Raw genomic sequence first — 13,948 nt, forward strand, 5'->3', positions numbered from 1 at the left:
CAAAATATTTTGGTCCTCTTGTTTGCTTCTTGCTTGAATTCAAGGTACTGATTAAGCTCCATCCTAGTTTTCTCTTCTTGTCTTCCTCTAATTAATTTAATTGCTCCGATTTCGCACTTTTCTTTGCTGACAATCTGCAAATAAGCTTCTTTATCAGCTTAGTATTTCTCTTCATATGATTTCTTCTCTCCTGGAGTGAGGCTTTCTCTCTTGCAGCCATCTGGTTTTTTTTATCTAAAGTACAACCCAACACATAACTTTTTTTTTACCAAGACCCCAATTTTAACTTAAATAAAAAATAATCAAAGTTCGTTCTAAAAACGGATTAATTTTTTTAACTCATACCATTGATCTTTGTGCCACAAGGCATTCTTTGTTTTACTTTTCTAATTCTTTGTCATTTAAGTTTTAAGAAGACAGGTAAAATCTGATCACAAAATCACAATTGATAAATTTTATAAACACCAAAATCTCCCAAATTAAGAACCCTAAATTGAAATGCATTTCAATTGATCAAATATATCAAAATCATATATCTTTCCAAATCCAATATTCTAAGTCGAAACTCTTAATATACCAATTAATCCCAAGCACATTACAATTGAAAATACCCTATTTAAAAATTACAACAGATTACAACGGTGAATGAGCTTTCTTCTTCATGTTGCTCATTATATCTCTTTCTCAATGGTTCTTGGCGTGCATATAAAACGAAAAACAAATGTAACATCGCCACGTGGAACTTAACTCAAGGGACTCAACTTTTAACCCAAGGGACTAAGCTTTTGTTTGATTTAGTCAATTTTGGCCGGAAAATGAATACTAGGTCCCAAACGGTGAAAAAAAAAGGTATAGGTCCCAAACGGTGAAAAATGTGAAAGGTTGAACCCCAAGTTTTAGCTTAACTCGTTAAAAAGCTCATGTAATCTCTCACTCCAGTCAAATAAAAAATCAAATAAAAACAAATAAAATTACATATTGATTATAATTGCCAAAATTAATACAAATTTTTTTCCGTTCTACAAATTACTGTAAACCTAATTGCCCCAAATGAGTTCCATCAGAAAAGCGAGTTCCACTGTAAACCTAATTGCCCCAACCGAGTTCCATCTGAGAAGTGACTTCCATTCAGAAAAGATCCACCGTCCACCACCAATACATTTAAAAACACTTTTTTCCCGGATTCATGCACAAAATAAAAACATAAATTTATGTTATTGGAATTATAAATTGAAAAGTACATGAATTGCATCGATTTTATCTAGATTATATAACAGGTCATTGCAATCAATTGATAACTACTCCGTACCATCTACTTTCAAAAGATAAGGTATTGAAATTGATTTTTCATGAATTTTTATTATGAAATATCCAGTTTCATATGTACACGTACAATATATATGGTTTTTATATTATATTCACATGTTATTTGGATTAAAATGTAATAATACAAATCTACTTTGTTATATTTGCACGCATCGCGTGCATATAACACTAGTACTTAGACCATAGTTATCAAACACCTTGGTTTGGTGTTTAGGAGAAAGAAGTGAATAAAAAAATAAGAAAAGAGGTAGAGAGATGAGTGAGAAAGTTAGAGAGATAATGAAACCAAAAAAAAAAATGTTGTTCATGACTACCAAATGGAAAACCAAAGTCTTGCTTGGAGATATTGACATGTGTCCTATGGGGACCAAAATTATTGGTTATCTATTTTTTTTTTAAAATTGCAATGTGATTTATGACATAGATTTGTTGTGTTAAAAATACATACCTATTGCAAATTTACAATGTCCATAAAAAAAAAATATTACAATTCAAAAAAAAAATATATTATAAATGTCTTTATTTTTTTATGCTCTACAAATAGACACTAATATTGATCCATTTCAGATCACAAAAAAATCTTTATTTTCTTCTCTCTTGTTTAATTTTTTTGTTGTTAACAAAAACTTAAACAATGGCTAACAACACATTTTTTGTTGTTTAATAAACGGTTTTTTCATGAAATGCCCCTGAGGTTTGCAATAATGCACCAAATACCCCTGCGCGTTTCAAAATTCATAGAATACCCCTATTTAAACTTAAAGTGCACCAAATGCCCTTGGATTTAACGACCGTTAGTACTCCGTTAACGTTAATTTACGTTTATGCCCTTATTCACCCAATATTCTACATTTTAACTTAAAAAAAAAAAAAATCTTATTTCTTCTCTCTCCTCTCATCTCCTCTGTTGTTTCTGGCCCTTCTTAAATACTCGCCCCTCTTCTTCTTCTTCTTCATCGTTTCTCTTCTCCCCTCACCCTCCTCTCTCCTCTCAATCTCACATCTCTTTTTCCTGGGTATCAAAATGGTGAACCCAACCACAATTTTTCCTTCTTCAAACCATCTTCATCAAACATCAATTGCTAACTCAAATCCCCAAATAATCGAACCCAAATTTTCTAGTGAATTGAAATCGTGAATTGAAGTTTGATGAAGAAGGGGAGGTTTAAGCCGATGACGAAGGACGGAGAACAAAAATAAATAGAGTAGAGAACATAGAGGGTAGCGCAACAATTAAGAGAGAATACATAACTAAATCGAGGGAGCATATGAAATTAGAGGAGATTTTGGAGCAACATTTGTTTTTCAGATTTTGATTTTCGTTGCTTTTCCTATTTTAGATTTTGGAGCTGAGTTCTTCGTGAGCATAGAATAGCAGCGGCAGCAGCAAGGGGCGAAAAACAGCAGAATTTCGGTAGATTAGAGAGAGATTGTAGACACTGGAATTCGAATTTGTAGTTTAGATTTTTCGATTTTAGGAATTAAACTCTCAAAATTTAATGTTCTCTTCTTCAATATTATGGGTTTTTGTGTTTGAAGGCTGTGTATGTTTCATGGTTGCTCCTGCTGTGTATGTGGTGAAGGATGTGTATGTGTTGTAGTCATTCTGCAGGTTCTGGTTTCTGCAGGTTCTCTGCAAGCTCTCCCTTTCTGCTTGATGCTGCTGTGCAATACTATGGTCTTTGTATCAGGTGTTTGACCTGGTTTTGGTTGTGCTGCTGCTGTGAAGTTCTTGTGTGCAGGTTGTCCAGTTAAGGCTGGTTTTGAACACCTGGTTTTGGTTTTGCTGCTGCTGTGCAGTCCTTGTGTGCAGGATGTCCAGTTAAGGCTGTGGTTTGCTTGCTTACTGGTTTGCTTCCCAGCTGCTGATGTTGTGTTTATGCTTGTTTGTTCTTTGCTGCCCTGGTTCTGCTGGTTGTTTTGCAGTCCGAGTGGCTTGTAATTAATGTTTTTTTGTGTTTTAGTTAGGGATGCGGTTGTGCTCCCCTTGCTATTTGTTTCCTTGTTATTTGGGTTTGTTCTTAACTGGTTTCTACCATTTTGGTAATAAAATTTGCCTTATTTACCAAAAAAAATATTATGGGTTTTGTTCTTCAATTTTCAGATGTATTGATCTTCAATTTTGGGCTTCAATTTCATTTATTAATGGTATAAGCTGTTTGGGTATTTGGTGCAAAAAACTTTATAAATAGATGTGTATTATGCAAAAAGTTTATAAATAGGTGTATTTGGTGAATTATAAACATGACTTAACGGAGGACTAACGGAAAGTCATAATAGGGGTATTTGATGAACAGTTCAGAAAAAATAGGGGTATTCTATGAATTTTGAAACGCGCAGGGGTATTTGGTGCATTATTGCAAACCTCAGGGGCATTTCATGAAAAAACCGTTTAATAAATATGCACTCTAGTACTCTACTATGATCCAACACAATATGAGGAACAACAACCAGAACCTTCAACTAGTACAAGGCTAAGGCAAAATAGGACGAACACCGATGAACCTTTTGCATATTCCTCAAACCGCGCATTGCAAGTTTATCAACATATATGGTCAATAGAGCTCGAGTGTGTGATCATGAAGTACACAAATCTCTCAAGGAAGACCTTATTGAAAATGTATGATAAAAATGTAGACAAACTAGTGATTCATTAGTTATATGTTAGTAGTATGCAATACCACTTATTTAAGGGTTGTAAAGATCGAGTTTTTAGGTAACAAGTTAAGTTTATTATTAATATAAATTATATACCTTAACAAGTGAAGTTTTACTTAGTTTAATTTTTAAATATTTTTAATTAAATATTTATTAGCCGATTATAAAATTTAATTAATAAACCATTAATATGTCACTAACTTAATTAATAACGATTAATTATGCCACTAATAATTTGATTATATATACTTATCCATAACAATATCATGAGATATAAATGTAGGTGGGGTATGGGTGATGTAGGAGAGATTTGAATTTTTGGTGTTTGATAAATGTTGTTAAATGTTGTTGGTGTTGAGTTTGGTGTTGGGGAGAGAGAAATGGAAAAATATTATATTTTATTAGGTTGAAGACCAAAATCAAGGTGTTTGATAACTATGCTCTTATATATTAAAAGAAAAGGTATACAATGTCACATGACGCACTCCTCTTTTATTTTGACATTCGAACGCATATCTTGATGATTTGTACACTAATGACTTATCCACTTTGCTAAAGCTATGCCATATTACATGTTATCTTTTGAAAACAAAATATAATAAAATGATTTTTTAAAAAAATTATTTTAATAAAAATAGGAGTAAATTATTATTTCTATTTATTTTTTGCACAAATCATAGTTACAATCATCTCAGTGATGACTCGGCCACTCAGGGCATCTCCCGATACCGAAATCTACTTAATGATAATTTAAAAGTAATTTTTCTACATCGATAGACCCAAGAAAAACAAAAAAAAAATATCTTTTACACTACTCCCCCGTATTTAAATAGGAGTCATAATTGGCCGGACACGGGTATTAAGGATGAAGAATTGAATGAAATAAAAATAATAAAACAAGTGGGTTTTGGTAGATATTTTAATAAGTAAAACAAGTAAGGACCAGGACCATGTCATTTTGAGGGGGGGTGGAGGATGGGTGGGTTTCTGAAATTATTTGTTTAATGTGGTGGTGAGTGGTAAGGTAAATTAGTGGGGTTGAAAAATTAATAAAAAAATAAAATGTGACTCCTATTTAAATACGGCCGAAAATGATAAGTGTGACTCCTATTTAAATACGGAGAGAGTATTAAACTACATTTTGTTGGGCACTTGGACCTCGTCTTTTACAAGTCCAATTGCGTTACAACTTGATGTTAGGCCCAAAAGAAATAATGGTGCATTCACCCTATAAAATGCATGCTTAGGTTATAGAATTTGCCGTTTTCCTATTGTGATTTTTAGATCTATTCTTCAACCACCAGATGCTCAAAGATGAATTTTTCAGTTCGTGAATTACTCCGAAAAAATATTCTGCTGCAAATATGCAACACTTGTGTTGGATTATTATCAAATATTTTGTCCCCTCTTGGATCTGATTGCGTAGATGCAAACGCAAATTCAACCGTAGTTTCTCTGTCTAAATTATCTATTATTTCACAGCTAGGTATAATTTCATTCTTGTATAGTCTGTATTAGGGAGATAATACAGTGCATGTTTTGTTTGTTAGCATTGTTGATATTGATTACTAGATGAAAATGGTTTAAGAGGATATTGTTCTAAAACAATGACATTCTTGTGAATCATGATATTTTCGGTCTAAATTAACCTATTTACTTAAGTTTATGTTCTTTGCTCTTATGATTTAGCTTCGTTTTGGCTTATGTTAGTAGATTTTTAGGTTTTTTTTACGTTATTTAATTTTGAGATCATTTTAGTCTTCACCTGATTCTTTTGTGTGTTTTTCGTTTAGATCTACTTTAAAATGTTTTACTTCTACTCCTTGATATGATTTGTTAACACTCCAGTTGTTTTAGTTTGGAATTTTGGTTATTTAGTTTTGATATCAAAAGTTTTAGTTTTGGTTTGTTTAATACCCGGTAATTCATTCGATTTTATCAGTTACTTGTCAGAAGTAAATTGTTAAGAACACACATGCACTAGTTACGCATTTCTACTAATTAGTGTAGTATTGAAATCCATTAGTTAAGTGTTCAAACTAACTAGTTTAACACTGAAACTAATTAGTGAACATTCAAACTAATAATTTTTTAGGCGAAATAGTTAAGTATTCAACCAATTAGTTACGTATTCAAAGAAATTAGTGAAGTATTCAAACCAATTTCTTACACATTGAAAAAATTTGTACATTTGAAAATGTTTTTCTTGTCATACACTATTATTTAAGTGTTTAAAGCAATTATTTAAGTATTTAAAACAATTAGTTACATAGTGACATATATTAGTTAAGTTGTGAAAGCAATTAGTTACACATTGGCTGTTATTATTAGTTATTACTATTTAATCTAATTTGTGTTTTACTAACATTTTCTGATTTTATGTTTTGATTTTTTTTGTGAAGGGATTGAAAACGATAATGAAAATCTATTACCGAGATTTATACTTTGTTTCAAATTTCATCAACAGCGTATAACTCAGTTAAAGGCAAATAGATGACAATTGTCTGATAGTCCATGATATGGTAATCCCTTTTTTTTTTTGGAGATTACTCGATTGTTGTGTATGTTGAGGACTTGAAGAAAGATAACAATGCCGGTGATGGTGGTAATGGTGGTAATGGTGGTGGTATCCAAAGACCCTTGTGGTGAGATGAGGTTAGAAAAAAAGGTACTTCTGTTTTCTTGATGATGAGATTATTCATCTAAAGTAAGTTAAATTTTGATTTTCCTATATTTTAGTTATAGTTTTCATTGATGTAGTTATGAATTTATATCAATTAGTTAACATGTGAAAGCAATTAGTTTAGTATTGTACAAATTTTTAAAAACAACCGTCTGATGCGTCAGACCTGTCCACGTGTCAGGACGCAGGTCAGGACGCGGGTCAATTCTTTATTCGGGTTCAAAACGGTTATTTTTCCGGGTTGAGTATAAAAAGCGTTGTTTCTCACCTTTTTCCCTATTTTCAAATCACTGTTCATCTTTTAGAGAGAGAAAACCGTCGAGTTCTTCCATTTTAGGAGAGAGAAAGCTTCTACTCTTTGATCTTCTCTTCGATTTCTTCAATTTCCGTAAGTTTTTTGCATTTTCACTTGTTTTTCTTTGTTCGTCTGTTGTTCTTACTAATTTCTCCTCTTTTTTTCCGTTCGATTTAGGGTTTTGAAAGTGTGATTGTGATATTTTCTGTTTTACTTCAATATTCGGTAAGTTCTTTCTATTTTCATCTACTTTTTGTTCAATTTTGTCATCATTTGATGTTCGTTTTTGTTTCTCACTGTTTTTGGTTTTGATTTAGGGTTTCGTAATTGGGATTTGTGATAATTTTGGTTGTTCTTCATTTTCGACAATATTTTGTAAGTTTCTTGTCATTTCTTCTTCTTTTTGTTCAATTTGTTCATTATTTGAAGTTCGTTTTGGTTTTCTTAGTAGTTTTGGTCTTTTTTTAGGTTTTTGTAACTGCGATGTTTTAGTTTACTAATTCATGATTTTATCAACCTGTAGATGTTTTAGTTTAGAATTTCGTGTATTTAGTTAAGATAGCAGTATTTTTAGTTGTTATCCTTTTCATATTTTCCAATTTATTCTTGTTCAACAGTACACATGAATTAGTTTCGTATTTGTTGTTATTTGTTTAGTATTGACATTCCATAAGTTAAGTTTTTTAAAAAAACTAGTGATTTATTTAAATTAAAAGTTCCCTGATAAATTAGTTAGTTTTTTTATCCAATTAGTTAACTATTTTTACCAGTTAGTGATTCTTTCAAAGCAATTAGTTATACTCTGACATTCATTAGTTAATTTTTAAACGAATTAGTTATTTATTTAACTTCAAAGTTTCTTGACCAATTAGTTTAGTTTTTTAACCAATTAGTTAATTGCACAATCCAATTAGTTAACTATTTTAACCAGTTAGTGAAACATTCAAAGCAATTAGTTACACGATGAAATTGTTTTGTTTTTTATTTTGTTTTAGTGTTTTTATTCTTATGTATACTGATTATGTTCATTACACATCTTTCATTCTTTGTATTTGCGTATTGCAATTGTTTTAACTACATTCATTTATTGTTTCAGTTCACAAAATGAGGTCGAAAAATGCTAATAAACCATCTGATTATCATGATGCTAATTCGCAAAACACATCTGGGAAGCCGAGTGAAGATGTGGAAGCTAGTGCGAAGCCGAGTGAAGATGTTCCAACTAGTGCGAAGCCGAGTGTAGATGCTGCAGCTGGTAAACATAATGATGAGAGGAAAGTAGGAAGAGGGCCAAAGAAGTCCAAAGTAAAATTAGAATACACGGAAGATGGCGGGGAAATTGTAGAGTCGGATAGGTATAACTCCTATCCCCTGTAACTATTATTTATCACTGTTTAACTATTTTTATTTATTTTTAAACTAATTGCTTTTGCTGTGAAACCAATTATTTTACCTATATCAAGTAGTTATGGAATTAAAATAATTAGTTAACCTTAAAACACAATTAGGTAAAAATTGATTCTGCAATTATCAATTAGTTAACCTATTTTACATTAGTTAACTTTTTTCATCATTTAGTTAACTTTTGACCGCAATTAGTTAAATATTTTTCATCAATTAGTTAACCTTTTTTTTAAAGAATCTTTCCAATAGTTTCATATTCATTTTTTCATCTTTTAGTTAACCATCAAATAGTTATCCTTTTCCATCAATTAGTTAACCTATTTCATCAAATAGTTAACCTATTGCATGAAATAGTTAAGTTTTTTCTTCAATTAGTTAACCTATTTCATCAAATAGTTAACCATTTTCTTCAATTAGTTAACTTTTTCCAGCAATTAGTTAAATATTTACATTAATTAGTTTACCTTTTTCAGCAATTAGTATTTTTCCTATATCAATTAGCTAAGCAATTAAAATAATTAATTAAGTTTAAAACACAATTAGTTCAAAATTGATTCTGTAATTATCTTTTCAAAGTAAGAATTTAATCTGTAAAAATAATTAGTTATGAATGTCAAGCATTTAGTATAACTGTTTTATTTCCTTCCTTTAACATATTCTTTGTTTTAAATTCTTTTTTTTGTGTGTGTGTAGGGGTTACAAACTTAGTTGTAGACCGGAGGCTTTGATTAATCTTCTTGATGCTATAAAGAAGAAAAATGACAAATTGAAAGCTATAAGAGAAATTGATTTTGGTGGTTTGCTGAGTGTTCGACTTCATGACATCAACACTCGCCTTGTTCCATGGCTACTTCAGAATTTTAATTGTGTTGGTCATATGCTCCAGTTTGGAGAAAATCATAATGTTCAGATATATGACTATGATGTTAAGGAGACACCAAGAAAGCGGGTTGAAGGAGATGCCAACCATACAATTATTCAGAGATGGAATGAGAAGTACCACAAGAAACGAACTGTGCAGGCTCCCACCTTGTCGGAGTTCGAGTCTTATTTGATTAAAACAGATGAGTCTGGATACGCATTTTAACGTGCCTTTGTGGTATGTGTTTTAGGTAAAAAAATTTCTAATTTTTTTGTGGTATATCTTTTTTAACAGCAAGTAGCTAGTTTACTATTTACATTAATTAGTTTACCTTTTTCATCAATTAGTTTTCCTTTTTCATTAATTAGTTAACTTTTTACAACAATTAGTTAACCTATTTTACAATTAGTTAACTTTGTTCATCATTTAGTTAACTATTTTATCAATTCGTGAACCTATTTTTTTTAATGAATCTTTCCAATAGTTTCATATTCAGCATTTCATCAATTAGTTAACCTATTTCATAAATTAGTTAACCTATTTCATCAATTAGTTAACCTTTTTCATCAATTAGTTAAACTATTTCATAAAATAGTTTACGTTTTTTCAGCAATCAGTATTGTTAACTAATTCCTTTGCTTGCTTAACTAATTTCTTCTTAGTGTAACCGATTGAAATCAATGGTTAAATAATTGATGTAATTGATGTAACTGCTTCACTAATTGGTTTTTGTAATTATCTAATTGTTTTTACATGTGTCTTTTTGGCTCCTACGTCTAACCGGTTGTTAGACATCAAGGTTCTCAAGGCCGTTGAGGATGTTTCACAGATTGTGAAACAAAACTGGTGTAAATATGTGTTAAACCACCTTGGGTCCGCTGTGGAGAGGTGGAGAGAGAGCGTCAAGAATGACAAGGTTGGTGGCTGTCTTCTATTTTTGGAGATAATTTATCTCCAAAGGTCGTTATTCCGGGGTGTAGTTCCCCCTAAGGAAATCACACTTGTTCAACATTGGAATGATGAACAAGTGACTGAACGTCTGGTCTCCGAGGACAAGATGGGTTTTGGGGTAGCTTTGGTTGATATAACCAGCTATCCCGTGTCTAAGACTTTTGCTGATTTGTTAGGGGGTCTTAACCCTATTAAACTCGAAGCTCCTGCTGCTCCTGCTAAACCTTCGGAATGTGCACCGGATAATTCCAAAGCTGATCGAAACAGGATTATTAAGTTCCATATTCCGGAAGGTCTTCAAACTGATGCTGAAATTCAAGATACCTGCGATGATGTAAGTCATGATTATGTTCATATTTATTTCTGTTGTATTTTTTTTAATGAATCTTTCTAATAGTTAACCTATTTCATCAATTAGTTAACCTTTTTTATCAATTAGTAAAGCTTTTTCTCCAATTAGTTAACTTTTCACAGCATGTAGGTAGTTAACTATTTACTTTTACTAGTTTAAGTTTTAACAATAATTAGTTTATCTTTTTCATCCATTAGTTACCTATTTCACCAATTAGTTAACCTATTTCATCAATTAGTTAACTTTGTACAGCAACTAGTTAACTATTTTTTCTCTATAAGTTAACTTATTTTTTAATGAATCTTTCCAATAGTTTCATATTCAGCATTTCATCAATTAGTTAACTTATTTCATTAAATAGTTAACCTTTTTCTTCAATTAGTTAACTTTTTACAGCAATTAGTTAACTTTTTATATTAATTAGTTTAGCTTTCCTCTCTCATTAATTAGTTAGCTTTTTCCATCAATTAGATTACCTTTGTATTAGTTACTCGTTATATGAATTAGTTAACCTATTTCATCAATTAGTTAACCTATTTCATCAATTAGTTAACTTTTTCCATCAATTAGTTAACTATTTAGATAACTCAATTAGTTAACTATTTAAATCATTATATGTGCTATTTTAGCTGTTGTTTTCTTTCCTAAATATTTTTTTTTGTTTTTTTTGTGTGAAGGAGTTGCAATCAGCAATGAAAATATATTGCCGTGATTTACATGTTGTGTCCACTTTTCATAAGGACCGTATAAATCAGTTAAAGAGTAGGCGACAACAATTGTCAGACAGTCCAGGATACAGTGATCCTGTGTTTTTGGAGATTATTGACTCAATTGTTGCATATGCTGAAGACTTGAAAAAAGAAAACAATTCTTTTAATATTGCTGATGATGCTCGTTGTGATAAGGCTGGTGGTGGTTCTGTTGAGAAGTCTCCTTCTCATGTTGGTACTGGTGAAAAGGGTCCAATTCAGAAGAATATTGAAGGTTCTGAAAATGTTGCTCCTAAGGCTGCAGATCCTGAACAAGAAGCTATGAGTATTTTTAGCAGTATTCCCATTGGTTCTGCTACAGAATAAGTGCACTGCATATCTGATTTAATGGTGAGATATCCAAAGATCCTCGGTCGTCTGAGGAGACTAGAAAAAGAAGTTATTGATTTCTGTTTCTTGGATGATGAGGTACTTGATCAAAAGTAAGTTAACAATTAGTTATATTTTGACATAAAATTAGTTAACTATATATATCATTTAGTTAAGATTTTTCATGAAATATTTTACATAATTCAATATTTTACTTATTTATGGCGACAAGCGTGTTATAAAGCCCAAAATGGCAGTACTCGATCAAACATGTGGCCGGTGGATGCAGCAGTCCAAGCAGTAGCCGATGAGGTTATGGAGAACATAGAACCAGTAGTTAAAGCTGTAGTAGTGGAACCAATTAAGCAGCATTTAACTAAAGATGGGTTTGTTATGGTGTTAGCGTTTGGAATATTACTGGTATCAATTATACAAATGGTTGTTGGACTTGCAATATTGTCTATGGGTGTTTCGTTAGCAGGCGTAGCAGCATTCGCCTTGGCACTTTTATGATTGTCGAGGAAGACAAGGGGTAACCGAAGCCAACGTGATAATGAGTAGAACGACAATGGTTAGTACACTCAGTAGTAGCGCTTAAAGGTAGCGGATAACATTCATAACTGATATTAACTGAGACTTTTTCATCTCCATGATCTTAATATTTAAAGGTGGTTTCGTTAAACTCTTTAGGCAGCAGGTAGCATTTTTTACCTATTAAAAACGCTACTTGTAAAATTTGTAAGTGTTTGGTAAAGTAGCAATTAACGGCAGAGGTAGCGGTTAATTAGTTTTTCTCAAACTTTAAAAGTAGTAGCGGTTAAAGGTAGCGGGTATCATTTGATAGTAAAGTTTTACACAATATACAAAGCATATAGTTTTTATTGTAATTTACGATCTCAGCCGTTTCTTTTACCGAAAGCTTATACTAGTTTCTCACTACTTTAATAGCTAATCTATCCCGCTACTTTAACAACTATTCGCTTCTTTATCGGTAAAATCTAATTATCCGCTACCACTAGTTTTGCTGAAGAGGACCTTACACATATTGGTATTATTAAACAACGAAACAATTTTGTGCACCTATCAAATTTTGTTTTCCTTTGGTTTCAGTGTCTAGCTAAGCACATGTAACTTATTTGTACCTTTGATGAGTTGATGGTACATAACTTACGGGGTACTATACAGATCAAATTCCGTCTACATTCGTAAATTATATTGTACAATCGATTTACCACATTCCCGTTAAAAAATAAAAATAAAAATTACCACATTAAATTTAAATGTATTTTTTCTACATCGATATAGAAAAAACAAAAATAAAAAAGTTACTTCTACTCTATTAGGCTACATTTTGTTTTTATTAATCTATATTCTTCAACCACCAGATGCTCAAAGATGATATTTTTAGGAGCAACGCTCGGATGGTGTAGGGACCTGTACGTAGATCTACGTGCACCTGCACCAAAACGCAAAAACATTAAAAGAAAACGCAAAAAACAAAAAAAAACAAAAAAAACATAAGAAACTAAACAGAAAGAACATAATAGAGTAAACGAAAAGAACATTAACCAAAACCTAAAAAGATCACTAATGTTAAAAAACTAAAGAAAATGTACAAAAATGAAAATAACATATTATCTCTCCTGATAAACTATAAAAAGAACAACTATTTTTCAAAAAGAACATCATGTGAAAAATGCAACAGGAAAAAAAAAACATATTATCGATAATATTATTAAATATTAAAAAACAGTAAAAAATTTAAAAATAACACAAATAATTAAAAAAAGAACAACAATTTTTTTATAAAACACAAAGAACAAAATCAAAAGAAAAATAAAATAACAAAAACTCAAAATTAAAAAAGAAAAAAAAACGACAACAAAAAAAAGGAAAAAGAACAACATTTTCTTTTTCCTTATCAAACAAAAAAAACAGAATGAAAGGGACGAAAAGAACAACAAATCTATTTCTTTTATTAGTTGTATTTGTTCTTTTCAAACCACTTAGTGTTCTAATTAAAAAGACGAAAACGACGATATTTTGATGCACTTAAAACTAGATCTATATTTTTATTTGCATTTATTTTTGTTCTTATCCCACGCATCAGATCTATGTTCTTTTATTAAGTGTTATTGGTTCTATTCAAACTATTTTATGTTCTAATTAAAAAGGCGAAACGACGATTTTTTGATGCACTTAAAACTAAATCTATATTTTAAAAAAAAAGTAATTTTGTTTTTTTTTACCACAAATCAGACTATGTTCATTTTTAAGTGTTATTTGTTCTTTTTAAACCATTATATGTTCTTTTTTAACAATCTATGTACGTTGATAT

General features: G+C 30.9%; 1 protein-coding gene across 2 annotated transcripts; it reads left to right on the forward strand.

Moving 5' to 3' along the window:
• Positions 1 to 6,395: 6,395 nt before the first annotated feature.
• Positions 6,396 to 12,293, forward strand: LOC130463833 (uncharacterized). Of its 2 annotated transcripts, XM_056833096.1 has the most exons (5): positions 6,396 to 7,337; positions 8,059 to 8,317; positions 9,060 to 9,478; positions 10,020 to 10,513; positions 11,209 to 12,293. In XM_056833096.1, the coding sequence occupies exons 4-5, from the start codon at positions 10,286 to 10,288 to the stop codon at positions 11,605 to 11,607; spliced, it is 627 nt and encodes a 208-aa protein (XP_056689074.1). In that variant the 5' UTR covers positions 6,396 to 7,337; positions 8,059 to 8,317; positions 9,060 to 9,478; positions 10,020 to 10,285; the 3' UTR covers positions 11,608 to 12,293. The 2 variants fall into 2 exon arrangements, with proteins under 2 accessions (XP_056689074.1, XP_056689073.1); XM_056833095.1 differs by lacking the exon at positions 11,209 to 12,293 and having other exon boundaries at positions 10,020 to 10,268.
• The last annotated feature ends 1,655 nt before the right edge of the window (positions 12,294 to 13,948 follow it).

This window comes from Spinacia oleracea, chromosome 6, assembly GCF_020520425.1.
Source record: "Spinacia oleracea cultivar Varoflay chromosome 6, BTI_SOV_V1, whole genome shotgun sequence".
NCBI classification, from domain to species: Eukaryota; Viridiplantae; Streptophyta; class Magnoliopsida; order Caryophyllales; family Amaranthaceae; genus Spinacia; species Spinacia oleracea.

What these genes read in the sequence shown, in the direction of transcription:
- LOC130463833 (XM_056833095.1), top strand. Translation starts at nt 8,067, where the DNA reads ATGAGGTCGAAAAATGCTAATAAACCATCTGATTATCATGATGCTAAT. An exon ending in GAAATTGTAGAGTCGGATAG is followed by an intron (nt 8,318 to 9,059) that starts GTATAACTCCTA and finishes GTGTGTGTGTAG; the next exon opens with GGGTTACAAACTTAGTTGTA.